Source organism: Hippopotamus amphibius, chromosome 15 (assembly GCF_030028045.1).
Source record: "Hippopotamus amphibius kiboko isolate mHipAmp2 chromosome 15, mHipAmp2.hap2, whole genome shotgun sequence".
Classification (NCBI taxonomy): domain Eukaryota; kingdom Metazoa; phylum Chordata; class Mammalia; order Artiodactyla; family Hippopotamidae; genus Hippopotamus; species Hippopotamus amphibius.
This window is the reverse complement of record NC_080200.1, coordinates 61251741-61277789: the sequence shown is the minus strand read 5'-3', so window position 1 is coordinate 61277789 and position 26049 is coordinate 61251741. Positions and strand designations below refer to the sequence as shown.

General features: G+C 43.4%; 1 protein-coding gene across 1 annotated transcript in view; it reads right to left on the bottom strand.

Moving 5' to 3' along the window:
* CTNND2 (catenin delta 2) overlaps nt 1-26049 on the bottom strand; it is an 805106-nt gene that overhangs the window by 35285 nt on the left and 743772 nt on the right. Inside the window, exon 18 of the mRNA XM_057710226.1 lies at nt 18439-18523. Within this exon, the coding sequence (XP_057566209.1) occupies nt 18439-18523 (85 nt within the window). The remainder of the gene's footprint in view (nt 1-18438; nt 18524-26049) is intronic.

Sequence of the window (26049 nt, the reverse complement as noted above, 5' to 3'; positions counted from 1 at the left end):
ACTGGAGAACTTGAGGTATGGGAGGGGGCGGGGGGGGTGAAGGGGAAACTGAGACGAAGCGAGAGAGTAGCACAGACATATATATACTACCAACTGTAAAATAGTCAGTGGGAAGTTGTTGTATAACAAAGGGAGTCCAACACGAGGATGGAAGATGCCTTAGAGGACTGGGGCAGGGAGGGTGGGGGAGACTCGAGGGGGGGGGAGTCAAGGAAGGGAGGGAATACGGGGATGTGTGTATAAAGACAGATGATTGAACCTGGTGTACCCCCCCCCCAAAAAAAAATTAACCTTGAAGATGGAGAATAAGTTGTTCTTCCCACAGAGGATATTAGTGCCAAAATAGATACTAAGACACTGCTAGCCAGGATATGTTTTTCCTCCCTTTGCAAACAGCTCTGAAACTTGCTTAATCTGATAAGATTTAGCTGGCATCTAAACAAGGATTTCTCAGTAGGCACACAGAGACTCTTTAGTTCTGAAGTAACACATACAAGCTTTTTGTATTAGCTGTCCTTGAAGGCTCTTGGCCCATAGAGCTTGTCAATTCTAATTTGCTATGAGTGACTTGAGATATAAAGAAAGCGTGGCGAAAATCCTTGGGGCTTTAAGCAACCCAAGTTCATCCACTCATTCAACCTAGAACACTTACAGCTGCACCTCAATCACTTCATCAGGAACCTATTTTTCAACTGAAAGCTAAAACCTGAATTGTTGCCATCTGCTGAAAAAGGTAACCAGCTGAGACATTGCTCATTTAGGAAAAACTTGATTGCCCAAAATTAGGCCAGTTTTCCAGTCATTTTTAAGGTGGAATAAACTTATTGATGTAATCACACAAAGAGAAAGAAAAGATTCCAAATTAGCGGTAGTTATACAAACATCCTCCTCTATAAAACGTATTATAGAGAAAAAAAAAGGAAATAGAGTATTCAGAGTCTGTGAGATTGAAGACCAAGCCAGATTTTGCCTGTCGATGAAACTGCAGCTCCTCTTAGCTGTAATAAAACAAGCTTCCATCTACTTTTAAGGTAAACTGTCTGTTAAAAGATTCATTAAAACTAGTTCCATCAACAATTCCAAAAGCTATTAGAGTTAAATATTTAAACTAAATCTGAAGGGCCAAAAGGGAGTATTTGCAGTTTAATGCAGAAATAAATACCACCTGACATACCGGTTACTTTCATTAGTTTGTTTCAGCTCTGGTGCTTTAATGACATTTAATGAAATTGATTTGGCTACTTAAAGGTACAGTATACATAAGGATAAGAGTCTTCTGCAGTATGTACCATCTTTTAAAAGCAAATACTGAGTAAATCCATTTTAGGAACTCAATTTATTACCATTGAACTAATTCTAAAGAACTGAGAAGATCTGACAAGTTGGAAAGAAACTGATATAATTTGGTCAAAGAAAGTATATCATGGTTAACTACCAGTAGTTAACTGGTACCAAACGGAATGCAGAAAACCATTTGGCAAATTGAAATAAGACCAGCTCAGGCCTTTTGTTTCCCTGGAGTCACTTTGGAGGCCTCAAAACAAAGACCCGACGTGGATGATCTTTAACTACAGCCTTTGTGTTCCAACTAGTGCTGCAAAGTTACATTCGGGGTGAAACTGAACAAAGTCCAGTCTTCAGGTTGACAAATCCAAATGTCTGGCTTCTAGCACCGAAGTCATCCTGACATTTGTAAAGCCAGTTATTTTGCATCTCTACTCATCAGTGGCCAACAAGTTCAAAGCTCACTCTGGGTCCCAACCTTAAGGTCTGCACATTCCACCCTGCTTCAGAACGCCTCAAACTACGGAAATGGAAGCAGAGTCACGGAATGAGCTGTCTGCTGAACTTAAACTCAGGGCAGCTACATGGTTTGGTTTGTTTAATAAACATTAATAAGTACCTGGCACTGTGCTGAGCACAGGGGTGAGAACAGAGACAGAGGTAGGCATGGCTCCTGAGGGGAAGATTAAGGGGAGATGTACGTTTCAAATAGGATTACGTCACATCACATTTCTGGTAAGAGCCAGGAAGAAAAAGCACAGGTTATTATGAGGGATCTTTCCTAGCCTTGGAAAGTTGGAGAGAGAGCTTTCCTTGAGAAAGAGACAACTAAACTGAGGTTGAAATAGCCAGGCTTGGTGAGAGAGGAGAGAAGGCATTCTTGGCTGGGGAATGAAACTTCGTCCATGCAGTACAAAGGTACTGAGGCTGGCACAGCCTTGCGTCTGCAAGGAAGAGCCGGGGGGAGGGGGATGGGGAACTAGGAGGCCGATGTGGCTGAGACATGATTGAGGGGAAGGGTAGAGGGAGGAGAGCTTGGAGAGAAGGGTAGGAAACTGAGAGAAACTGGAAACCACTGAGAAGTTTTAATCAGGAGACTGACCAGGTCAGATTTGGATTTATAAAAGTATATTCTGAATGCTCAAGGGAAAAGAGATTGAAGATGGTGAAGCAGATTCTACAAAACCAAGCAGGCAGCAATCGCACCAGGACTAGGGATGGACGATGTGAAAATAAAGATGGGAGAGGTAGCTGGATTTGAGAGAGATTCAGAAAACAGAATCCACAGGGCTTGGTGCTAAATGTACTGAGATAAGGAAGAAGGAGGTGTTAACTAAGTAACTCCTGGAACTCTGGAAAGAACAACCAGGTGGGTTAGGTGCTATTTACTGAGATGGAAAACAATAGATAGATTTGGGGAAGCTACATGTGAGATGTGTCGACAGTTAGAGCTTGTGAGCTAGTTCGGTGGAGATGTCACGTGGGTAGTTGTGTGTATATGTAAGCTTAGAGCTCAGGAGTGAGGACCACACAGAGAAATAAACACGGATGCCACTGGCCTTCAAATGTATTAAAAAAACCATTGGCCAGATGAGATCATCTCCACTAGACAGTATAGGATGAACAGCAAAGATACCTCAGGGAGGACCAGGAGTGTGCAAAAAAGACTGAGATGGAGGCTTGCAAGTTCAGAGAACACCCAGGGGACAGGGCCAGCTGAAAAGCCTGGGAGGAGATCGTGTAAGGGAGGAGGCTGTGGCCGGGGCTGCTAAGCGTTCTCCCAAATCCATTTCCTTTGCTTCCTGGACACACACCTGGACCACACGTCCCAGCCTGCCTTGGAGTTTGTGATGGAGATTCAGCCAATGGACTGTGAGATGATGGGGCTGCCATGTATGGCGGCTGGCAGGCCTTCCAACATAGTGGAGCCACACAAGTGGGAGAGTCTGGGTTCTCGAGTGTCTCCAGGGAGAAGAGCTGACTGCCCACCTGAACACCTGTCCAGAATGGTTGCATGAGCAGGAAAGCTAACTTCTATTGAGCTGGACCACTAGATGTTTAGGTCTGCTTGTTACAGCTGGGAGCCCTTCCTGACTAATACAGACTATGGGAATGGCTGAACCCTGCAATTCAGGAGCAATTTCAACAGAGATGTCAGGACAGATGCCGTGTCTGACTGCAGGGGTTTGAAGCATAAAAAGGAAAGTAGTGCATGAACTCCAAACTTTCCAGAAACTTATCTGTGCCAGATAAAGCGTGTGAGGGCAGAAGGCGAAAAGGTAGAAGATGGAGGATGATTGGGAGAGGACATTGCTTTTTTTTTTAAGCTAGAAGCACAAAGAGAATGTGTATCTATAGGGAAACAATGAATGGCCAGTGGGAGAGGCTGAAACAAGAGAAAAACTGACACAATAAGGTTCTTACTCAAAGAAAAAGACTTAAGACACCTGGGGGATTCCCTGGTGGGTCCAGTGGTTAGGACTGTGAGCTTTCACTGCTGGGGGCCTGGGTTCACTCCCTGGTCAGGGAACTAAGATTCCACAAGCCTTGTGGTATGGCCAAAAACAACAAACAAACAAAAAAACAAAACAAGAAAAACAAAAAAACAGAAAACTGAAAACAATCCCAAGAAACCTGGATGAAAAACAGGAAAAAAATTATATTTTAGAATAGAACCAAATATAAGCATAAAAGAAAACATTTAAGAAATAACTGTTACAATGCTGTTATATATTTGGGAAAGGTAATTTAACACGTAGATAATCACTTTTATATTTCTAGTACCTAAAATAGAGCCTAGGATATAGTAGCTACTCAATAAACATGTGTTAAATGAATGCATAGATGAAGTACTGTGAGTGGCCATTTGCTAATGGAATCTGTTAATGCAGCAACAGGAAACTAACAGAGGGCAATTTCTAACTGTTTAAAAGCCATGTTTATTTGGGGTGTGCGGACACAACTGATTAGACTTGAGGATGATTTTAGACGATTAAATACCTGCAACAAGGTACCGTGACAGGATGTGAATATAATTTTCTTCCATCTTCTGTGTTTTGGCTAAGGTCCCAAAGCAGGGAATACCAGATGCCCCACTGTTCCATATACATCCTCAAAATAAAGAATTCAACCATCTGTTCATAGTTGTGAAAGTGGAGGACAAAATAAGGTTCTGCCGTATTAAGACACGCTCCATCTCCAGATTATATAAGATTAGGCTGAGAATTCACTAGCAGGTGGAGAATGCCGGTGGGGAGGGTTTCCTTGGAGGCAGTCAATGGGCTGGGCATTCCCCATCCTCCCTCTCCTGAAGCCCAGCAAGAGAACTCCTTATTCTGCATGACCACAGGCTCTCTGGAGTTTGGGGGTTGCAGGGACTGGTGTCTGCAGTACCATTATCAGGGTGACGCACAGACTCAGCGCCAGAGGTGGACCGACCAGGGAGCTCAAGAAGCTTAGGTTTCAGGTCTGTCCACTGCATGGACCTCCTCCAAGACCTGTAGGAAATTATATAGTCATAAAGTATATTCTTCTTACACAGGATTTCCCAAATGACCTAAGCTACAGGGCACAAACTCTATACCCACTCTGGTCTATGTGCAGTGGAGTAATGGAAGCCTGAGGCGGATGGAGAGTTTGGAGTGATTAGCTGGAGGAGGCCAGGTCCAGGCCAGTGGCCCTCAGTTGGAGGTTGGGACCTGAGAGCAAACCACGCGGCTGCCCCCATGAGAGCCAGCACCATGCGCATCTGTCGTAGCCTGGACGTACCAATGCCAGGCTATAACCGCATGGGCCAGGCTCTCTCTCCTCTCTGCTAATCCCCCTATCTCTCCTCTCTGCTAATCCCCCTTCCCTGCCAGAGCCTGAAAGTGAGGGTGGGGGGTGGGGTGCCCTGGGACACAGGAAGGAACAGCTTACGAGATGGGGGAGGAGACAGAGGTAGGAAGGAGAAGAAACTGATCATGTTCTTCCTCCCCAAGCAAATTATGGCTCTCTTAGACATAGCTCATCCCATCTTCTCGGATCCACTGAAAAGGGAGGGGTGAGTTTGAGTGAGTTGCCCAAAGCAAGTAACAAGAATGATGGTAGACTTATATTATACTGAGCGAGTTTTTCCTAATTTGAAAAGAGACATGCACTCCAGTGTTCATAAAGCCACGGTTTACAGTAGCCAAGACATGGACGCAACCTAACTGTCCATTGACAGATGAATGGATAAAGAAAATGTATATTCCATTATACAATGGAATATTACTCAGCCATAAAAAAGAATGAAATAATGCCATTTGCAGCAACACAGATGGACCTAGAGATGATCATACTAAGTGAAATAAGTCAGACAGAGAAATACAAATATCCTATGACATCACTTATAAGTGGAATTTAAATAAACTATGCAAATGAACATATTTACAAAACAGAAAGACTCACAGGCATAGAAAACAAACTATGGTTACCAAAGGGGGAAGGGGAGGTATAAATTAGGAGTTTGGGATTAACAGATACACACTACTATACATAAAAGAGAGAAACAACAAGGAAAGTCCTACTGTATAGCATAAGGAACTATATTCAATATCTTGTAATAATCTATAATGGAAAAGAATCTGAACAAGGATATGCATACATACATATATAACTGTATATATGTGTGAGAGTGAGTCAAAAATTATCTGCATGCTGGCAGATAGAATTTATTTTAATTAACTTTTAGAAAAGACAAATACATCATTTTTTGACACAATCTCCTTGCTTTTCAATACACTGTGTCCATCTGTCAACAAGCTTTGACAGTCCCTTATTTAAAAATGTTTTAGGTTGAGCTGCAAGCTACGAATGCACTGCTGTCTTCACTTCTTCATCAGAAGTGAATCTTTGTTCTCATAGGGCTGCTTTCAGGGGACCAAACAGGTGAAAGTCCGATGGAGCAAGATCAGGACTATAGGGAGGATGCTTTAACACCTCAAAACGAAGATTTTGCAGGGTGTTGACAGTGTGGGCAGAAGTGTGCAAATGTACACACCCTCAGACCACAAAAAACGAATCACTGCACTGCTCTTCTTTCATGCAAATCACAAGTGGGGCATCCATTTTTGCTCACACCACAGTTACAAATGAACTGATGTAACACGTTCACACCTGCACAGCATTGACTAGGGAGACTTTGAATGGAAAGCGCTGATAGGACAGTGCAGCCAACAGAAGTTTTAATATAACCGGGGTGCAGATAATTTTTGACTCACCCTCGTGTGTGTGTGTGTGTGTGTGTGTGTGTGTGTGTGTGTGTGTGTGTGTGTGTGTATATAACTGGATCACTCTGCTGTACACCTGAAAGTAACACAACATTGTAAATCAACTATACTTCCAAAAACAAAAAAGGCTTAGTGAGTTTTCTAGTTCCTGATTCAATCCTTTTTCCCTGCCTTTTGTCTCTGGGGTATTTTTGGCAGTTCTGATTTAAAATGTTACGGTAAAGCCACCTGGGAGAACAGAGACAGAAAGGAAACATTCAGTTTGGCCTCTGCTCAGGAGGATTTTCCCCAACTTGGAGGTCCAGCCCCACAACAGCTCTAACTTAGTCACTTCTTGTTTAGCAACTGCCATGTGCATCGATTTCCACTTTTGCACAATTGATTTTTGCTTCTGTTTCCATTTGTGCCTTTGTTTTTGGGCAGATATCATATGATGAGTGTCTGAGAATTGTCTCCGAGAGGTCAGGGGACTTCATGATGGAGGACCTTATTTGTCGATACAAAAATCAACACGCAAACGCCCAGATTTACGGAGGAGACAATATCATAGCTGAGTTTAACCTCAGCCTTTTTGTTTCCTGCCCCAGCTAGACATGCAGTTATTCAGACAAGGAAGAGCTTGAGGAGCTACCACTGTAAGTCTTGAGGACCCTGCACTCAGGTTAAGTCTGGCCAAAATCTTCATGTCCTTCCCATCATCTCTTGGTGAAGAATTTTCCAGCACAGTAGAAAGATTAATAATTTCCTGGTAGGCATTTCCTTGATAAAATGACAGCTCTACATTCAGCCGTTTAATTTATTTCTATAGAGGATTTACTGCTTTTCCATCACCATCTTAGACACTCGCCAAGTAAAAATCTATTAATTCTCAAAATGGCAACATGCTAAAGTGAGTATAAAAGTGTTTCTTGCTCTTCTTGCTGCAAAGCTTAGAGATCAAAATTCTGAATTTTGATCATGTTGTTTTTTCCTCGACAATATTTCAAAATATCTCTCCAGTTCTCACCGCAATCCAGCATTGATTTTTAAATATCCAGCTGGTGAGGGTGATGAGGGACGTGAAACAGGAACCATGACTTTTCTTCGCAGGGATCAGGACCACTGGCTCATCAAGGTACAGAGGCCAGTCGCCCGCAAGCATCAAAAGACAACATGGAGCGCTGTGTCCACTCTCTCATCCACTGTGGTTTGGACATTTGAGGAAATCTGCAGGCACCCCTTCCCTATCCATAATTACTTATTGATTTCTTGTTTTGTGAGTGCAGTGGTGGCAAGGGCCAATGAAATGAATCCCATGGCAGTAAGAAAAGAGAGTCCTGTGTGATTCAGGCCGTGAAGGGCATGCCTCCGCTCCCATCAAAGCTCATTACTCACTGCTGAATGGTACCCGCAGCCTGAGAGTCTATCTTCCCGACAATAAAAGGAAGGACATTTAAGGATTAGTTTTATGCTTTGTTTCCCTCGTCCAAATGGCAACAGTGAACACAATATCTCTATCCGCAGAAACACCACCTTATTTGGTTTCAAGCACAGGCCGTTGGGCATCCTTTGAGACAAGCTTATCGTGCAAGATGCCAACATTTCACGTGGGGGGTGGGAGGGTGGGGCCCCTACAGGAACACAACTGTAGAAACATGGGACACGACTATTAGGGGAGGGAGAACGCGTCTGGTTTCTAACTCTGGCGATTGTCAACAGAGTTGGATTCTGATCTTAGATCGGTCTTTGATTCGATTCCTGCATTTATGAATGAAGGATTTAAATTCGCTCATAGAGTGGTCGAGTAGATGCTGTTCTCTCTGAAGCCCTCTGAAATACTTAGAGCAAAATAATGAGCCTCAGCCTCGTAAGCTGAACCCTGGACAAACTGTCTCCCCCCACTTAACAATAGGGATCGCCCTGTCCCTTTCCATGGTGACTTTAGGGGGCCTGTGTGAAGAGCTCAGCACGTCTTCTTGGCGAGCACCAAGGAAAGTGAGGGGGAAGCCAGGGAGTAGAACAGAGGTGGCGACCCCTCAGTTAACATTACCATTTTCCGGTACCCAGTGCTCAGAGGCAGTCTCACCGTGATGCCCTGAGGCTTCCTGCTACTCCTTCACTCCATCTCAGGACACATCTGCCTCAGAGGACAGAGCAGACTCACTGTACCCGGAGCTCCACGATTCCCCGCAGATCTTTCACTCTGAGTAGGGTTCCCATGGCATCACACAGCGTGGCCTGCGATGACTCCAGGTTGCTGTTGTGGCTTTTCTCAGAGCCTTCTAGGGTGGCCTGGAATTCCCAAGGGTCTTTGCTGAGGCAGAGAGGCCTCACCTGCTGAGTCCCATTGAGACCCAGAGACCAGAGCTTGTCTGAAGGTGCAGATGGGAGCCGGGAAGGACCAAAAGATGCTGTGCTGGGCGGGCATGTTCACCCTGGGAATCTAGGAACGTGTCCTACATGAGGCAGATGTCATAGGAGTTGGCAGGGGAACTTCCGGCTGGCACCTTGGCCTAGGGGCCGACCACAGCCAGGCAGGGATTAACCACCAGCCACTGCAACATTCAGGCATGCTGGCTGTAACTCTTTAGTAAGAGGTTATTTTGTCCCAACAGGAGAGCAAACAGGAAGATCCTGTTTGCATTTCTAATAATTAAACATTAACACTTACCTAGAATTGAAAGAAGATTTTGATTCAAAGCCTAAGAATCACCTGCTAAATCTTGTTCAAGTCTGAGTCCAAGGGATAAACAAGCTTACATTTTAAGTGACGGCTACATAAGTAACATTTGAAAGCAAAATGGGCCACGCCAATTTTAAAACCAAAGCCTGTTACGGAGTTTGTGTTTAGGAAGCCCCACTAAACTGGTCTTGGACCTAACGTCTCATGAAGACCAGCAGTGATCTGTACTGGCTGAGAATGAGATAAACGTCAATTTTTCTTGTCATTAAGCTGATGGCTGCACTGACAGCCTTCAGGGACACTGGTAGCCAAGAGGGGAATTTAGAAGTTTGCAGAAACAGAGAAATCAAAGTAATTTTGAACTGCAATTTTTTTTAAAAAAAGTTAAACCATCTACATTATTTTTGCCAAATAAGTTACATGAAGTAACTTATTTACTTCACTCCTGTTTTTGAGTACACAGTCACACAGTCTTTTTCAGGCAGCATTTGTTCATTTTGCATAATATATGTTTAAGGTAACCCTTCATTTAGAGTTCCATCCATTAGGAGTTGATATTGTGTTACAGTTGGAGGCAAGTCTCACTGCAATTTCTGTGAAGAAATGATTTGTAAGTTTGTAATATACATCCTCCCCAAATAAATATCTGAACCAAGGAAGAAAACTTTCTTCTGTAAAAGTACAAATAAATCTTATCTAGTTATTCAATATTATAGCACCATTATGCTACAAAATTTTTGGCTGTAAGTTCAAGCTATGACGCTTAAAAGTCATTCTGTAAATGTCTGAATTTAAAATGTATGTATGTATACATGTACGTATTTGTATTGAAGTATAGCTGACTTACAATGCTGTGTTTGTTTCTGGTGTACAGCACAGTGATTCAGTTATTCATCAAAATAATCTGCTCTGCAATTATTTCAGATTAACAAGGAATGATAATTCAAATCTGGGGAAGAGGTCAAAAAGGTGATTTTTCAGGGCAGGTGATATTAAAAAAAATGTTCAGGGAGGCAGGTAGGGTGGAGGGTGGAGTAGTGGTGGAGTACACGTGTGGAAAGACTCCAGAGGGTGGGGGAGAAGGAGGGAAAGTGAACTGGGAACACAGACGTTAGCAACACCTGGCAGCTGAGTGCAGGCACAGACAGGGGTTAACTGGAGAGCAAGGCTGAGGCTGCACCTGAAAGGTCTCCCCGGCTGTGCTAAGATGTCTGGATTTCTCCCTGCAGGCAGTGGCAGCCCCTGAGAGGGTGCCTCCGGGGAGTAATTTAATCAGATGTGCTTTTTGGAAAGTTCACCCTGGCTGCCCTCTGGAGAAAGGACAGGAGTGGAGGAAGCCTGAAGGCACGGAGAATAGCTGGCATGGGTGTCAAAAATCCAGAAGCTGGAGGCAGCTGTTCATGGCCATGACCATGCAGAGAGGTGGACGGAGGCACAGCCTGGAGTTTTCTGGTGGGTTGGACACAGAAGTGTGAAGGCGAGAAAAGAGCCAAGGGTGGTTCCTGGGTACGGCTTGGGTGATGGGTGGAGGGCTGTGAGCAGAGAACGCAGGGAGAGGAGCTGGACCCAGGAAAAGTGGGCTCTGGGAGGTGCTGTGGTCATCTGAGTAGGTTATCTAGTGGAGGGCTGGGTAAATGGAGAGGGTGGGCTGGAGAAAGAGATTCAGGAGACACTAACATGGCTGGTAACTGAACCCAGGGAAGAGTCCCAGACACCCGGGAAGAGACCACATGTGAGATGAGAAAGATGTAAACAAGGGACCCTGTGCGACATCAACATTTAGGGAATAAACAGGAAGACGAGCCTATAAAGGATGGAGAAGGAGCAGCCAGAGAGCCTGAGGTGACTCAGGGGACGGTGATGTCATGGGAGTCAGGAGAAAACTATTTCTGTGAGTGATGCTATTTTATCACATTTTCAAACTATCAACACACAGGATCACAGCAGGGCCTCTTATTGGAGGAACACGTCATGCTGTTTCCTAAGCCAGGGCCTGACCTCACACCTTCTCATTCCAACCCTACACTGCTGCATGACCCTCAATCCAACGAGCATGTCTTCAGCATCCTCGACCTGCCACGTACACAAATTCCGCACTAAAATGGAATAAAAGCGTTCCAACCACTTGTAAAACCATGACGGCTTTCATTGTCGCTACTGGGCTTCCTACAGAACACTCTGTGTGTAGTTTGGCTTACTGACACCCTGCCGTGCAAGAGTCTTCCCTTTGGGGCTGTACAGACATTGCCAGCACCGCTGGCTGGCACAGCTGCTTAGGAGAAAGACCGTGGGAAGGGGCACTGGATTAGGTATTGAGGGGCTGGAAAGAGGGAAGAGGAACCAACAAGAAAGGGAATTGTGAAAATGTAGGTGGAGGTGAACAGCAATGAATTTGATAAAATGAAATCCTAGGACCCAAATGGCCAGCTGCTTGTGGACAGGATGGCAAAGAGCATTCGTCAGCCAAACGGCATGAAAACTGTTCTAGGATTCACAGCAGTATCTCCCACTGGTACGTGACTCTCCAGTTGACAAAGCTCTTGGATGACCACTGTCCCCTTTGAGGTCATCAGTGATGCGGCCAGGCGGGTGTACGGTGTTTACTTCACGGATGAGGAAAGCAAGGGACGGGGATGGGACCGACGGGGAGATGCCCAAAGTTTCCATGAAAAGGTGTGAAGGTGCTCAGATGTGCGGGTTGAGGCAAGTTCTAGGCTCTGATTCACAAAGCAGAAGGAAGGTATCATGGAGGCCTATTTTAGACCATTTTCAGAGGCTATTTACTTTTCTTGAGACTCTGTCTCAGGAACCAGCCCCCCAGGTTCAGATAACTGGATACAAAACAATCCCAGCACCGGACTTGCCTGGTGGTCCAGTGGTAAAGAATCCCCCTTCCAGTGCAGAGGACTCGGGTTCGATCCCTGGTTGGGGAACGAAGATTCCATGTGCTGCGGGGCAACTAAGTCCGCACGCCACAACTACTGAGCTCACAGGCCTCAACTAAGAGAGCCCGCCTGTCGCAAAAGACAGAGCCCATGCCCCTGGAGCCTGCACGCCGCAACGAGAGAAGCCCATGCGATGCAACAAAGAGCCTGTAGGCCGCAACTAAGACCTGACACAGTGAGAAAAAAACAAAACAAAACAACCACTCCAGCGCATCTCTGAGCCCTGACTGTGAGGCCTGGTGAATCGAAGGACTATCCCTGTCCCTCCGAGGAGCCGGCCACAGAGCTACCCAAAGTCAACCACGGCACCGACGGGCAGAGAGGCTCAAGTAACTTGCCCAAGGTCATGCTGCTAGTAAGTGGCACGGCTGTGCCTTTAACCTCTGGCCATTTGATTCTAAGTCCTGTGCTCTTTGTACTTCACCAGCTAGAGTACAATGAGCCTCCCAGGAGCTGATATATGCCCAAGCTTCGTTAGTTGAAGTTAAGTGCCCAGCGCAAGGGAGGTATAGTCTCATTATTCTCTTTCCTCTGCAAATAAACTTGGAAGAATTATTCTTTTTGGGGTGCTACATTACAGAAGGGATGCTGACACACTTGCACGCATGCGGAAAAACGCGGTAGCAATGGTGAAGGTGGTGGAAACGCTGATATGTTACAACTGTGTGTGAGCTGCGTGAATGAAAAATGTCGCCTGCCGTATCAGTAAACTAAGGATGCAGCAGCCATCAAGCCATCACATTTCAGCCGCCCTGTGGTGAGTCCTGACAGAACTCAGGATGCAGGCAGGATGCCCCCCCACCTCTAGCAGTCAGCCTGCAGCCACCCCCAAAGGTGCACCCTGAAGGGACTCAGGATGAGAAAGCACAGGATACTTGTCTTGGAGAGCTGAGATGTATATCAAAGGAACGATTTCAGTGAGCCCAGTCTCTAGTATCTTCCCATGCACAGAAAAGCGCTAAATTCCTTAACTTGAGATGTCTGGTTTTCTTTAATTAACAGTAATCTTCTGATGCTCTGACGACCTGGTCTTTGTTGCAAAGACTCCTATATATCCTGGCTCCACCCCCCTTGCATCTTCAGAGCAGTCTGCCAGAGTTATCTGAGATGCTGTGTCCCAGGCTTAAGTCCTCAGTTTTTTTTTTTTTTTTTTTTTGGGCACATGGGGTTAGTTGCTCCGTGGCATGTGGGATCTTCCTGGAGCAGGGATCGAACCCGTGTCCCCTGCATTGGCAGGCGGATTCTTAACCACTGCGCCACCTAGGAAGCCCCAAGTCCTCAGTTTTGTACACCAAATGAAACAAAACTTTCGACTTTTAGGTTGTGCATTTTTTTTTTTTAGTCGGCAAACAGTGGTAATAATAAAAGTCGCTATCCCTACAACTGAGAAGGGATGACTTTGCATAGAGTTGATGACCTTCAAAAACTGGAAGGCTATCACAGAGAAGAGAAATTAGACTTTTCAGTCTAATGGGGTTGGAGGACGGAAGCTGTAGGTAGGGAGATTTTTGCTTCATGTAAGAAGTTCTAAAAAATCACAGTCACCCTAAAATGGAATAATATGCCCCATGAGGTAGTGATTGCAATGGATAGTTAAGATATTTGAATAAAAGCAAATGACTACTGGAGGTGACACCACCTTTCTTCTTTTAGTAAAATAATTGCCTTCCTCCTGCCACCATATTTTAGCAGGGATCATTGTGGCCCACTTTTCCTATCCTCCTCCACAGCTGGGTACCTGGGTGTGGCCACGGGACTGAGTTCCTGCTCCTGGGAGGGAAGCAGGAGTTTGGTCCCTTTTGCATCACTTGCTTCAGAGAACATGACTTGCCCTCACTTTTCCTCTCTCTCTTTCTATGGGCTGGAATGAGACGGGAAGAGCTAAGCTAGGGAGCTTTGTTCACACAGGCAAGGATGACACCCTAGTAGAAGGCAGAATAACAAGATGGGTCCCAGGGTCACCTGCTGACCCTGGACCACCTGCCTAACCAGGTACAGTTTCATGAGAGGGAAAGAGATACCTGTTTAGCTTGAGCTTCTGTAGTTTTGAGTCTCTCTCTTAGAGTGACTAAGCCTGTATCCCAATGAATACAGCTATTTTTTGAGATGTACATATGATTAAAGTATTACCCTTAGGTTTGTAAGAGATGATTTCTATAATCTTATGATTCAACATCCCCACCCCCCAACAAATTTATCTCCTTCCAAAATCTGTTGTCCCAACAGACCCCACCATACTCAAACAGAATCACTCTATTATGTCAGCGACCTCATTTTTTAAAGGATCAGTATCCAAAAAAGTCAAGAATTTTTGATCTCCTGCTTTTCTTTTATCCTTTTATCAAGTCTGTTCCAAGGCTCATCTTCTTTTCCTTTAGAAAACATCCTCTGCAAAAATACAGATGATAAACACATTTTAAAGTTCTCTTTGTGGTTATCTAATCCTAAGCATTGGTTTTTTGTTTGTTTGTTTGTTTTTTAAAAAAAGCTGATGCATTATTTAGCCTGACTGTGATAACATTCTTCTTCAATTGTTTATTTTCCCTTAGGGGAGAAAATCAGAAGTCCAGGCCTCACTGAAGTTGAAGGCTTAGATAATGCAAATCTGTTTTGGCTCACAATGTAGCAGGAACCAACATAATTTGGTCAACACATGCAGCCATGAGAGTATTCTGATATAAATGGCTCTCTCTCCAAGTAAAATAAAGTAGTCCAGCTAATGAAATGTGATTCTGGCCTCTGTGCTTGGGTCCTAGGAGGAAATAAGCCAGTGACAGATGGACCTTTAATTGTCTCATAGATATGCCATTTTTATTTCAATTTCCATCTCTCTACTCATGTTTTTCCGCTTATCCATAATGCCCTTTCTTCTCATCTCCTAACTGATGCGAACTCTATAGAGTCCTCAAGATTTTGCTCTACAACTTTCCTTCTGTTAAGTTATCCAGTAAATCTGGAGTACGTAACTCTGAAGCTAACTCAGCTGCTGGTCACTGTTCCATATTTCATTCTTATCCACAGCAGCTGCTCTATGTGTCATGTTTTCTTTGGAACTCTTCCTTTCCTAAGCCTATAATAGGTGTTTAATAAGTAGATTTGAAGCACAGATAATTAAAAGATACAGATCAGGCATGTTTTTAAATGATATTATCAGTTCGCAATGAAGAATTTTAAAATAGAAATCTACTGCCCCGCTGATTAAAAACAATTCATAAGGAGAATGAATTTGGGTTTTCTCACCGAAGGACCGTTCAAAAAGAAACGCTTTTATGAATTTTGAGCCTTGCTTATCCTGAGCAGTGCTTATACTGAGCACAGAGTCCTCATTTCATTTCACAACTGCATAATTTGGAAGTTATTAACAACAGCTCTTTCTCAATATTTTAAAATCATGGGTCAACTTAAAAACATCACCATCGGGGCTTCCTAGGTGGCACAGTGGTTAAGAATCTGCCTGCCAATGCAGGGGGTACGGGTTCGATCCCTGCTCCAGGAAGATCCCACATGTAGCAGAGCAACTAAGCCCGTGAGCCACAACTATTGAGCCCATGTGCTGCAACTACTGAAGCCCACGTGCCTAGAGCCCATGCCCCACAACAAGAGAAGACACAGCAATGAGGAGCCTGCGTACCACAACGAAGAGTAACTCCCACTCACAGCAACTAAAGAAAGCCCGCACACAGCAAAAAAAGACCCAACACAGCCAATAAAATAAATAAATAAATAAATTTAAAAATGTTAAAAAAAAAATCACCATCCGTGTCTGTAGCCCGTCTTTCGTTTTTTTCGATTTATTTACTTATTTATTTATTTAATTTTATTTTTGGCTGTGTTGGGTCTTTGTTGCTGTGCACAGGCTTTCTCTAGTTGTGGCGAGTGGGGGCTACTCTTCATTGTAGTGTGTGGGCTTCTCATTGAGGCGGCTTCTCTTGCTGCGGAGCACAGGCTTTAGGCACACACACTTCACTAGTTGTGATGTGCAGGCTCAGTAGTTGTGGTGCACGGGCTTTATTGCTCTGCAGCATGTGGGATCTTCCCAGACCAGGGACTGAACCTGTGTCCCCTGCATTGGTGGGCAGGTTCTTAACCACTGCGCCAACAGGGAAGCCCCAACCTGTCTTTCTTGGGTCTCCTCACATGAAACACATTTCAACCCCCCTTTAGCTCTTGAGTTTTAGCTCCATTAAATTCCTGTCAACACATTCTTTTTTTTTTTCATGGAAAGAGAAAGACAATTACACTTTCTGAACCCTACTACCAACACAGGAAAAAAAAATGCAGATGGAAAACATACTGCTATTCAACGAACAACTTGTAGAGTCTCTAAAAGCCGTTTCCCTTCAATGCACAGAAGTATGAGGAGATGCATTTCAGCAAAGTAATATTCGGGATCCGAGGGAAAGTGGAGTTTATTTGAGGCAGTAATATTTCATTGAACTTCTGGAGCCACTGATTCAGAACGACCAGCTCTTTTCTAATTTATAGTGTGTTCTTCATGTCTGGCTGCCTGTTTAGCTGAAGGAGCCTGTCCTGGGAGAGAATTCATTCGGGTCCTGGAAGGAACCAAGTAGGGATGCTGGCATGTGCATTTCAAATAAAACAGAATGGAACCCAAAACAGTTTAGATGAACGGCAAGATATTTAGGAAAGGATAAAATTAATCCAGAACACTCCTCTAACCTCTAATTTTGCAATGTTCCAACTTAAACATACTTCCTCTTAAGGAACAGAAAAATCTTGAAAGAGAAGTAGAGATTAGGATTGACACACATACACCACCAAGTGTAAAACAGATAGCTAGTGGGAACCTTCTGTATAGCACAGGGAGCTCAGCTCGATGCTCTGTGATGACCTAGATGGATGGGATGGGGAGGGAGAGGGAGGTCCAAGAGGGAGAGGATATATGTATACATATAGCTGATTCACTTTGTTGTACAGTAGAAACTAACACAACACTGTAAAGCAACTATACTCCAATTTTAAAAAAAAAAGGGAAAAAAAAGAAAAAATATATGGACTAAACTTTAAAGTACAAAGTAATGAATGCTTAAGGGAAATAGGAAGACCTTGGGGAAATCTAGAAATAGATTCTAATTTAGTAGCACCAGTTGTTAAATATTTACTTTTTCCCACTGGCTTAGAAAAAGACAAATTCTCCCTCTGGCAAGATGGGTCTTGGCCCCTCTGATGTAGCCTCTTGCTGTGGCCTCACTTCCTTATCCCAAGACTGGGAGGCTGGCGACCAAGGTGGCAATGACTTTCGGCTCCCCCCACCCCCCACGCAGGCTGCCAGGGGCTGCAAGGAGGTGCTTTGGGCAGTTGTTGATGGAAGCCCTGTTCACGTTTTCTGAATCCCTACAGAGACTGATACCCAAGCTACTCTCCCTGCCTATCTGTCAATGATGTTCTCTACTCCATTTGCTAACTCAGATCTATCCTGGGATCTCCGATCACTCCAACGAATCACATCTGCTGGTCTGGAAACAACAAAACGACAACTTCTGGGAGACATTGTTAAACAACTCTTCCCTCCCAACCAATAAAGAAAAGTTATGCATTCTTTGTTTAGCAGCATTTGGAAATGAGGCATAGAATCAAAATTTCTAGATGTGACCTTGTTCTCTTAAGGTTTTACTTTTACATCATTTTGGGGATGAAGTCTCCTTTGAAATGTATGATATAAATTCCTTCCCGCTTGGGAAGAGCCTCCTGAACGAATGCCCAGCCTCTTGCTATGATCTATGGCCGTCATTAGGATCATCAGCCCTCCACCCTGAGAAGTAACTAGGTCAGGGTCTCGGGCTAGGAACATGGGTCAGGCTGTAGGGTTCCTAGGCTGCAATTCTTCTCGACCTCATGAACTGCTTTTCACCTCTTTTTCTGTCTCCTCTCTACAATTACTTCAATTATTTACTGGCCCTTGTTGATGCTTTTCTTTTTTCTTTCTTTCTTTCCTTTGTTTTTTTGGCAAAATCCCTCTGTTCATTACTTTTTAGTCTATTGTATAATATAGAAGCTCAGAAAAACAAGCTTATTTTCTCTAAGGCAAGACTCTATGACTATAGGTCTGTCCAATCCAGAAAGTTCATGAAACTTAGTGGATATTCAGGGGACACTTAGTGATCCTTTTCTTTTGCTTCTTCATTGATTCTCTTGTCTCCTGTGTTTCAATTGCTCAGACTATCGGACAAGGTCTCTTCGTATCTATGACACATCTCGTTATGACCAAATACTGTATCTTTGGGCTCAGGGCCTGTGTGCAGCTCACAAGCCAAGAAGGTTAAGCAAATCTTACCTTTTTGTAGAGACTCCTCAGATCTCGGTACTGCCACATGCTGTTTAGGACCTGAGATGCGGCCTTGACCACCTTCGGAGAGTGTCTGATAAAGAAAAGACAGGACACAAAAGATGATGAGTGGGACAGCCGGGCTTCAAATTGGCTAGTCGGAACACGGCAAGAATAAAGAGAATAAACGCCTCATAGCTTTTCTGGCTCTTTTCTTTTTCCAAACTGGACATTGCAAGGGCTGGTTTTCACCAGTCTCCAACCTCATTCTCACCCAAACACTGATGAGGGGGAGAGACAGGAAGGCCCTGCAATTTGGCACAAGAAGTTTCGAAATGCAAACCCTAGAGCAGCGCATTGAAAATGCAAACTCAAGAGTTAGAATGCAGATTCAGTGTCTGACTACAAAATGGAGCAGAAAGGAGAGAAGCACAGTGACCAGGAAAGGCCGGATGAAAGGGTTTTAACGGCAGTGTTGTTTAACACCTGTGTAGTAAGGAGAAAAAAGCTATTCATGTTCTCAGTTGACGTGTGGGAGCATGCATAGTATTGGCTCTACACGCCTGAGGGTTACAGGGAGCTGCTTTCCATTCGCTGATGATGCCAAGCACAAGCAACTGGCATGAAGCTGACCTGTGCACGCACTGGTGCACACACTCTCTTACATTTATATGCAGGGATGCGTGTGGATAAGCATCTATAAACAAAGCCCTTCATACAATTAAAATTCTGTCCTCTGGACCAGAGTGAGAAACTAGGGTCATGGAAACCTTTGGACGAGTGATTCTTACCATTTTTTTTTTTTTTTTGAGTCGTGGCTTTGAAACCCCTATGAAACTATAGCTAAATATCGGTTCAGGGCCAACCTGCATCTCAGAACAGACACTGGGTCAATACATCTGTGTCGATTAAATTCAATCCAGTTCTTGGAAGTCCCCTGGATGAGTGGCGAGGGCAACTGTTAACTACCTGCGGATCCTTTGTTCCAACGGGCTGGGTCCACAGCCAGCTGTACAACTCGAGTGGCTGCCGTGACATTGTGCCCGACCTCAAGGGCTGGCACACTTTTGCTATCAAGGGTCAGATCATAAATATTCTTTGATTTCTGGGCCATATGGTCTCGGTTGTGGCTCCCCACCTCTGCCCTCACAGGACGGGAGGAGTCATAAATACTGCACAAACGAACAGGAGTGGCTACGTTCCAAGCAAGCGTTATGTACGAGAACGGGCGGTGGGTGGGATTTGCCCTGTGGGTTGCAGTTGGCTCACCCCTAGTCTATGTGGGGACTCCTGGAGTTGGGCAGGATATAACCACTCGTGAGGACTCCAGTGTGCAGTCCACCCGAAGCTGACCTGTGGTGCAGTGGCCCACAGATCCCTCAAAGAGAACATCTACATTGAGACAAAAAGTATTTTTTAAATGGACATAAAATAGTCTTTAAAATGGAAGGCAAGTAGATGGTGAGATGGGATCAGGTTGAGCTTGGATGTGAGAGCCAGAGCAAACGGGTGTGTGAAGACCTGCATTTTGTAATGAAATGATGGGACACTAATATGTGATCAGTTAAATGCCTGCTATTTTCCTGGGTCTTCACATTTTCAATGCAGACCAATGGCGTTTAAGATGTCTTCATCCAATTACTTACTGGAAATAGTAACAGTCTCTCTTACTATGATTATTGCTGACTTGGAATTCAACTTCGGCTGTGTGAAAATCTCAGTTATATCACGTACTTTCAAAAGAAAAAAGCATGGAATTCTTATAAACTTCAAAAATTTTTCCCTATGAGGGATGATTAAGTAATATACATATTTTCTTTCACTAAAATGGACAGTTGCTAAGTGATTTCACATTTATGCTACTGTCACGCTCTAAATATATTAAAATACATTAAATTCTTTTGACTTAGAGAATTCTAGATCTTCATGGATATAGATACAGGTACACTTTATTCTTCTTTAAAAAAACTGAATTATAATTGACCTACACATTCTGTTAGTTCCTGGTGATCCAATATCTGTATACATTACCAAATAACCACTGCAATAACTCTCGTTACCATCTGTCACTACACAAAATTACTCTCATATTATTGATCATATTCCCCATGCTGTGTATTTCATCCCTATGACTCATTTATTTTGCAACTGGAATTTTGTATCTTTTAATCTCCCTCACCTATTTCACTCATCCGCCCACCCATCCCTCTCTCCTCTGGCAACCACCTGTTTGTTCTCTGTATCTATGAGTCTGTTTCTGTTTAGTTATGTTTGTTCTTGTTTTGTTTTTTAGACTCCCCATACAAGTGAAATCACATGGTATTTATCTTTCTCTGTCTGACTTATTTCACTTAGCATAATACCCTCTAGGTCCATCTATATTGTTGCAAATGACAAGAGTTTATTCGTTCTATGGCCAAGTAATATTCTCACACACACACACACCCCCCACACCACACCACATCTTCATTATCCATTCATCTATTGATGGATACTTAGGTTGTTTCTGTATACTATTGTAAATAATGTTGCAATGAACATTGAAGTGCATATATGTTTTTGAATTAGTGTTTCTGTTTTCTGTGGAAAAATATACAGAACTGGAACTGCTGGATCATATGGTATTTCTATTTTTAATTTTTGGAGGGCTCTTCCTACTGTTTTGCATAGTGGTTGTGCCAATTTACATCCCCACAAACAGCTTATGAGAGTTCCCTTTTCTCCACATCCTCACCAACACTTGTTATTTTGTCCTTTTGATAATAGCCATTCTGACAGCTGTGAGGTGATATCGCATTGTGGTTTTGATTTGCATTTCCCCGATGATTGGTGATGTTGAGCATCTTTTCGTATGTGCCTATTGGTCATCTGTATGTCTTCTTTGGAAAAATGCCTACTGAGATCTTCTGCCCATTTTTAAATTGGGTTGTTTGTTTTTTTGATATTGAGTTGTATGTGCTACATACAATATATCATGGGTATTAACCCCTTGTTGGCTATATCATCTGCGAATATTTTCTCCCATTCACTAGGTTGTCTTTTCATTTTGTTGACAGTTTCCCTTGCTGTGCAAAGGCTTTTAAGTATAATTAGGTCCTATTTGCTTATTTTTGCTTTTATTTCCTTTGCCCAGGGAGACAGAGGCCTCAAAATATTGCTACGACTTATGTCAAAGAGTGTCCTGCCTCTGTTTTCTTCTAGAAGTTTTAGATTTCTGGTCTTCCACTTATGTCTTTAATCCATTTTGAGTTTACTTTTGTTTATGGTGTTAGAGATTGTCCAAATTTCATTATTTTGCATGTAGCTGTTCAGTTTTCCCAGCACCATTTATTGAAGATACTGTCTTTTTTCTCCATTGTGTATTGTTGCCTCCTTCGTTGTATATTAATTGAACATAAGTGTGTGGGTTTATTTCTGGGCTTTCTATTCTGTTCCATTGATCTATCTCTCTGTTTTTGTGCCAGTACCATTCTGTTTTGATGACTGTAGCTTTGTGTGACGGGTTATTTTTCAAATTTTCTAGTTCCTTGTTAAAGTTTTCAGTGTGTCCTTCTAGTCTCTTCCTGATTTGAGTTAGCATTCTTATTGCTACTGCTTTGAACTCTATCTGGTAAATTATTTATCTCTATTTCATTAGGGTTGTTTTCTAGGGCCTTCTCTTGTGCTTTTGTTTGAAACATGTTCCTCTGTCTTCTCATTTTGTTTAACTTTCTCCATCTCTGTGAAATTAGGGGTGGCCTTGTGTGGAAGCATCCCTATGCTGTCTGTGTGTGCCCAGTGGATTTGGTGGGAGAACTGGATCTGAAGTGACCATGGGTCACGTCTTCCCCTGGGGTGTGCTGGCAGCTACCACCTTGTTGGGAGATATGGCTGGAGATGGAGGGGTTAGAGTAAGAGCCAGGTGTGAACCAGGGCTTCTCTTGTGCTTAGTGGCAATTACCACCCTATCAGTGGCTGCAGTAGAAGCCCTGAAGGTCTAGTCCGAGCTGGCTCTGTTCCCTGCAAGTGTGCACACTCTCCTCGGCCACGGTGGCCTCTGCCCTAGTGGAGAGCAGCACTGGAGCAAGAGGGGCTGGAGCAGGTGCCCAGGATGGGCTGGGGTGGTCTTGGGAAACCAGCTAGAGCCCCAGACAGTTTTCACTCTGCTTCCTCTGAGCTATTCCCAGGAGTAAACAAGTTTGTGTGTGGGCTCTTCACAACGGAGTCTTGGTTTTCTTCTCCTGTAAGTCCTACTGGTGTTTAACGAGGTAAGGCGACTTGTCTTCCTGGTTTCTGACCCCAGGGCCGGGGTGCCCAAGGTGTGATTTGAACCCCTTGCCCCCCAGAGAGGATCCCCAAGGCCATGATATCTCCCTCCTCTTCTGTGTCACCTGCTAGGGGCACGGTTCCTGACCCAATCACAACTTCTCCATTCCCACCAGACTCTGTGTGTATCTTTCTTTACAGACTTGGTTGTAGAGGAGCCTTTCTGCCAGCCTCCAGGTTGTTTTCAGTGAGAGTTGCTCCACATGAAGATGATCTGATGTGTTTTTTTGGGGGGAGGTGGCCTTGGTCCTCTGCCATCTTGATCTCCCTCCTTCACATTTAACATTTTTTACTTCATATTTTATATCTTTTTTGTTTTGTGTATCCCTTAACTATTTATTGTGGTTATAGATGATTTTACTACTTTTGTTTTTAACCTACTAGCTTTATAGGTGGTTTATTTACTACTTTATAAGTGGTTTATCTACTACCATTACTGTATATTTTCCTTTATCAATGATATATTTCCTTTGGTAATTTTCATATTTCTAGTTGTGATCTTTTCCACTTAGAAAAGTCCCACTAATAGTTCTTATAAAGCTTTAGTAGTGCTGAACTCTTTTAGCTTTTGCTTTTCTGCAAAAATCTCTATCTACCCATCAAATCTGAATGATAGCCTTAGTGGATAGAGTATCCTGGGTTGTAGAAGTTTTCTCCTTTCATCACTTTGAATAAATACATCATGCCACTCCCTTCTAGTCTGCAGCTTCTGCGGACACATCAGTTGAGAGTCTTGTGGGAGTTCCCCCGTACATACTAAGTTGCTTTTCCCTTGCTGCTTTTAAGACTCTCTCTTTATCTCTAATTTTTGCCATCTTCCTTACAATGTGTCTTGATGAGGACCTCTTTGGGTTCATCTTGTTTGGGACTTGCTATACTTCCTGGGCTTGGATGTTTCCCAGGTTAGAGAAGTTTTTAGCTATTATCCCTTCAAGCAAGTTCTCTGCCCCTTTCTCTCTTTTCCTTCAGGGCCCCTTCAATGCAAATATTAGTATGCTTGCTGGCATCCCAAAGGTATCTTAAACTATCCTCATTTTAAAATTTTCTTTTATTTGTTCAGCTTGGTTGATTTTCACTACTCTGTCTTCCTGTTTGCTGATGCATTCCTCTGTGTCATCTAATCTACTATTTATTCTTTCTAGTGTATTTTTTCAGTTATTGATTCTTCAGTTCTGTTTGGTTCTTCTTTATATTTTCCAACTCTCTGCTAAACTTCTCACTGTGTTCATTCTTCTTCTGGAAACCTTTATGATCATTACCTTGAACTCTTTATTGGGTAGGTTGTTGATCCCTACTTCACTTACTTCTTCTCCTGGGGTTTTATCTTGTTCCTTTATTTGGAACATATTCCTCTGTCACTTCATTTTGCTTTATTGTCTGTTTTTCTTTCTATGTATTAAGTAGGTCTGTTATGGCTCCTGATCTTGGAGAAGTGGCCTTATGTAGGAGATGTCCTACGTGGGACCTTCTTTTGTGGCAGGACTGACTACTATGCGTGCACTGGTAGGTCAGCTGGCCCCTGCTCTGGCTGGCTTCCAGGCCTTATGTGGAGGCTGCTGGCCCACTGGTGGGTGTGGCTGGGTCCTGAAACAGGTGGCTGCTCGACGTAGGGGGTCCCGGGACTGGGGCTCACTGGCTGTTGAGCAGGCAAGCCTCTGGTGCTAACAGCCTAGAGGGAGGACCTCAAAAGGCACTTGCTGGCAAAAGTGTCCTTGTGGTAGAACTAGCTTCCCCAAAATGCCTGCTGCTGGCATTTCTGCCCCCAGGAGGAGTCTCAGTTGCCTCCTGCCTCTCTGAGAGGCTCTCTCAGATCAGCAAGTGGTCTGACCCAGGCTCTTTTCAAATTACTGCCTCTGCACGCTCCGTCTTGAGGTGTGTGAGATTTTGCGTGAGCCCTTTAAGAGCAGAGTCTGTGTTCCCTCCAGCCCTCCAGCTCTCCCATCTGTGGGGCTGGTCTTCAAGGTGCTGGGGAGCCTGATGTAGGCTCCTCCAGGAGAGCCTCTGCAATTGTGATGATCCTCACACATTATTCTCATAAAATCAATGCTAAGCAAAGATGAAACGCTATGTTTTGCTGCATTTGATCGCCGCTAGCTAGATATACATCTGTGACAAAAGTCAAGCAACTCTACAGAAACATATATTAATATTCAGGTAGCAATAATACAGTTGAAACATATTTAGTATGCAAAAATCCCTCTGATGGTTTAATTTTTTTCTACTTTTTGCTTAGTTACAAAATAGAAAGAGGCTGTGAATGTGTAATGAATAGCAGCTTTTAACCACTCAATTAAAATGCCAATACATCACAGTGTTATAAAAACTGATGAAGGTCAGGGAAACACTACTTTCTTTTCAGACTTTAATTTCAATTCATCCACTAGACCAGTCCCACGCAATGTCTACTTGAAAACCTATAACTCTTGATTGAAGGACTTGAACAATTGAGTGCTTCTAATGTGACAAGCGATTATAACCTCAGCCACAAACACAGTTCCTTACTGACAAGTAACAGTTGAGACTGTTAATGGCTTTTCTGTCTTATGACAAAATACGGTGACACATTCAACACTATTTCCTACATAACTGTTAAAATCTGAAAAACACAAATGTACTTATGAGGCAGATGGACATGACAGAATGTCCATACTGCGTGTTTAAAATGATGTGAGAAGAATAATGTAAGTTATCAAGACTTCAAAAATGGTAAGCATAAGACTGCTATAAGAGTCATTAATGATTACATAATGCCTGATCTTCACCAGAGGTGTCAAATTAGGGGTGGCTGAGAATTTCAGTTGGTGCGATTCTTTGTGGGTGTTCAGCACAGCCATTCTAGCAGCAGGATTCCAGAATAATTGTTCCAGTGTATTGGCAAGACACGGTGAGTTACACAGTTCAAACAGACTGTGATTGGCAACTTGCCAGTCTGAGTCATTAATATCATGGCATATTTAAGCTTGTGTATATTTAGAAATAAAACTTATAAATACGTAACAAGGAGAATCATAGCTATGCACGTTTTTTCATCTGTTTTCTCATGTGATCTCAAATTAAAAGTCTGAATAATCTGGGGGGGGGCAAGCGCACGTTTGCAAGCACATTATAAATTAGCTAGAGCAAACTGATATTCCTCCCTTTTCCAATTATCAAATCACCTGCAATTCCAAAAATTCTATTTCTCAGTAAAGTACTTCTATTTTGTTCAAACACGTCTAGACGGTCACGGGAACCTCAGTGCCTACTACCATGACAGAACTGAGTGATAAATGGTGAGTTTACTGCTAAGATCCAGAACAATTCTTCTGGATTCAT